The 3,419-nt window shown below is 37.7% G+C and overlaps 1 protein-coding gene across 1 annotated transcript in view; it reads right to left on the minus strand.

The window, feature by feature from the left end:
* Positions 1-1,744: 1,744 nt before the first annotated feature.
* Positions 1,745-3,419, minus strand: part of si:dkey-33i11.9 (proline-rich transmembrane protein 1) — a 14,989-nt gene continuing 13,314 nt past the window's right edge. The window contains exon 3 of the mRNA XM_035672174.1: positions 1,745-2,979. Within this exon, the coding sequence (XP_035528067.1) occupies positions 2,824-2,979 (156 nt within the window). The 3' untranslated portion in view covers positions 1,745-2,823. The remainder of the gene's footprint in view (positions 2,980-3,419) is intronic.

The following is a 3,419-nucleotide window of genomic DNA, read 5'->3' on the forward strand; positions in this document are numbered from 1 at the left end:
AAAAGGACTGAACAGCCTCCTGCAGCACAATCCACTGTCGCAACAATCCCACATTTTGTCTTCTGACAGCCCGCAAGTGGGTACAAAAACATTTCATAACTAACATTACTTCCTACAGCAGGCGGGACAAAATATTTACAGTGCGACCTTTGTAAAGTAAATTTAAGCCTTTTTAATATCTTCTATGGCTTTTTCTTGGGGAAACTAAATGCAATACTTGTTAAGATGTGTAGATACCTTGAAAGAAACTATTATTGTAATTTTTCTGTCACCATCAGCCAAGTGCTTTCTTTTTCTGCACACACACGAATAAAATAGCTTAATCTTTCTAATATAATATTAAGACACATGCTCAATTTAATGACAGAGATAAAGTCATACATGCTTTTATATCATCATCTTGGCTTACAGTAACTCTTTTAACATCCCACTCAGTCTCACAATTACATTTAATCCAGAACTCAGCAGCCAGGTCCTCTCATATCACTCACCAATTTTAGAATCACTGTGCTGGTTGCCCTTTAAGCCCATGTTATTAATTACCTACAAGGCTATCCATGGTCTGGCTCCAGACTCTATCATGAATGTTTAACCCCTTACAACCCAGCCAGGCCTCTAAGATCAGCTGATCAAAACCTTTATGCTGTTCCACCGAGCAGATAGAAAACCAAAGGTGCCTCCTGAATACTTACAAAATGGCCTGTACTTAACAAGGTTTTATCTTTCCATTATTTTATGTTATCACTGACATTCTGCCATAATCTATTTTAATTGTGCTTGTAGTATCATCAGTTTACTTTTTTTTGCGCCTTTATCTTGTTCTTAATTTTGTATGTTTACATATGGTTTTCTTAATGTTTGTTCTGTATATATTTGAATCTGGGAAGGACTTTGTGCTTGAGCTCGAAAAGTTCTTTATAAATAAAATTATTATTATTATTATTATATACCTGCAGGTCTTGTGGTTTTTCCTCAGAATAGACCTTTTTCACAGCAGCCAGTGACATTAAATAGTAGGGTAATCACAAGTGTAAAACTAATTAAGGTTCTGTTCCATTTAGTGTAGCAGAGCCTTTCCAGCGAGCAAACATACACAATAGCAGCACCCTGACTCTGTTTGACCTGAATGGAATAGAACCTGAATTAGTGTCACCTACCCTACTATCACTCGACTATTTCATGTCAAAATGGCTGCTGTGAAAAAGGCCTATTCTATACATCATACACCAAAGTTGATGAATTTCCTGCCTCATTTACAGTTTAGCTTTCTGTGAAACCAACTCGGACAATAGTCGGGTAATAAAGAAATGGATCTAACAGACAGATAAAGACAAGGTAGAAGGTAAGTTGGGGAGAGTGGAGATGGGACTGCAGATGTAGGAGGTGAGTGGGCAAAAAGAGCAGCAGTCAATCTGAAACTGGCATCTAGTCATTTCCTCTCCCTTTTAATTTGAAAAACACTGGCTACAGAGGTGAAACTTACCTTTGGAAGTGTGTTTTACCACTTAAATATGTCATTTTTATACACAAGCATTTGATTACAACTTGAGACGGCAATATGTGCACTGCTCGAAAACCAACCCATGGTGGTCGTGGTTGAAACTATCAGTTCAATACTGTTGTTCCACTCTCAGCTTTGAAGCTGCAAGACAGGTGTTCTTGGCATTTTTGTGTTGCAACAAACCATGTTAGGTTCTAGCACTGGCCAGATAAAAAATAATCTGAATAGACCAGACAGCACAAGTGGTTTTTCTCTCAATATACTCCAACTTTATTTAAAAAGAAATCTGGTATACAGTAAAATCTTACTTTTTCAGCTTTAAGAAAAGAACATAAAAAAATTGCATGACAAACAACACCCAGACCAGTGACACGTAACACTACAGCTTTCAGAATAGGAGTGCGAGAGCCACTGATCGAGCAACTGGCTGTGTCAGTCATACTGGCTCCACTCTGACTAAGTTTCTGCTTATTTTGCGTGAAGCTGTGCATTCCTGTTTAGCTGGAATACAGAAGAGGACTTTGATGTGAAAATCACTGAAACAGAAGGATCTCCTTGTAGCATGCACTCTCAGATCAGACACACTGTGATGAGAAACAGGCTCACTCTTGTTATTTTTACTTGTTCAACATGAGCTAAACAAAGCCAAATCTCTCTCTTTCTCCTCTGAGTATTTTGAAGTATCACTGGTTAGTTCTTTTTATATGGAATACTATGTTAGCATACATAGGTTAGGGTGTTAGTGCATATTTACAGCCATTGAAAAGGCAGCAATATTTTGCCCATCGCACAGACAAATTTCTTTCAATTACAGAACTGAACAAAACCCAACACCACTAAAAGATGACACCCTGCAAACTGTATTGATAATCATTTGCTATTTGAATATGACATGCAACATTCTCTTTGAATTATACTTGTGTGGTGGAGCAACACAGAAACAAGGCAAAACTTCTAAGGCATCAAAGTTGAATAGTTATATGTATAAAACAAAAAACATTGATTTTTGTGTGATTACATAGAAAGCAAGTCATAAGCACAATATATGTTGATGAAATATAAATCTTTGGTAGGTTGTATTGGTTGGAGAGTAATGGATTATATTAAAGCCCTTCTGCAGTTGCTTTAAAATAAAAGGTCATCTACCGTTGATAATGAAATCAAAATCAAAATTTCTTTCTTTTTTTCTTTTAGCCAATCAGGTGACTTTATGGTTACATATTTTCAATTAAACAATGAAACTCCAGATGACCAGTAAGGTTCCTGATGTGGGCTGATTACCTGATATCGAATGTCAAATATGGAAAGATGCTGAAACAGTTTTAATGTTTTATCAGAGATGCCATAACCACTACGTAGACAATGCACAGGATGACGCCCCCGATGCCGAGTCCCAGGGCCACATGGTTCAGTGTCCTGGCAGTCCTGCTGCTCCGCTCGGCCCCCATCCGGTCTCCGACATGGTTGGCTTCACGGGCCTGAAGGTGAGCAAAAATATTTAGAAATACAAATGAGTGAATTTAAAAACAAAAGATACAACAAAGAGTAATTAAACTAATGCTTTTTTAATTTTAAATTGCTTTTAGATTGCTGCGATGACCAGATACACGTTCACATTATCCAAGTACGTAGTATACTGTGGGCCAAACCTGCAGTGGTACAGCAAGCACTGTGGACAAGAGTGGTAATTACAGGACAGATGTTAAATGTTAAAATGTAGTGTAATGCTAGCACAAGTAGAGAAGGGCTGTAAAGTCAGCAATCCTACTCAGAAACCTCAGTTAAGCCGCAATACCTGTCTAACATTAGTGAACATTAGTCAGCATAAGCTACTAGTCATACCAGACCAAACGTAGGGTAAGTTTCCTTATGAATTCAATACTCATGTTACTTCTCCCTTCAACAGTTACACAGTCCC

The sequence above is a fragment of the Morone saxatilis genome, unplaced genomic scaffold (genome assembly GCF_004916995.1).
Source record: "Morone saxatilis isolate NCDOM2014 unplaced genomic scaffold, NCSU_SB_2.0 Contig24, whole genome shotgun sequence".
NCBI lineage: Eukaryota > Metazoa > Chordata > Actinopteri > Moronidae > Morone > Morone saxatilis.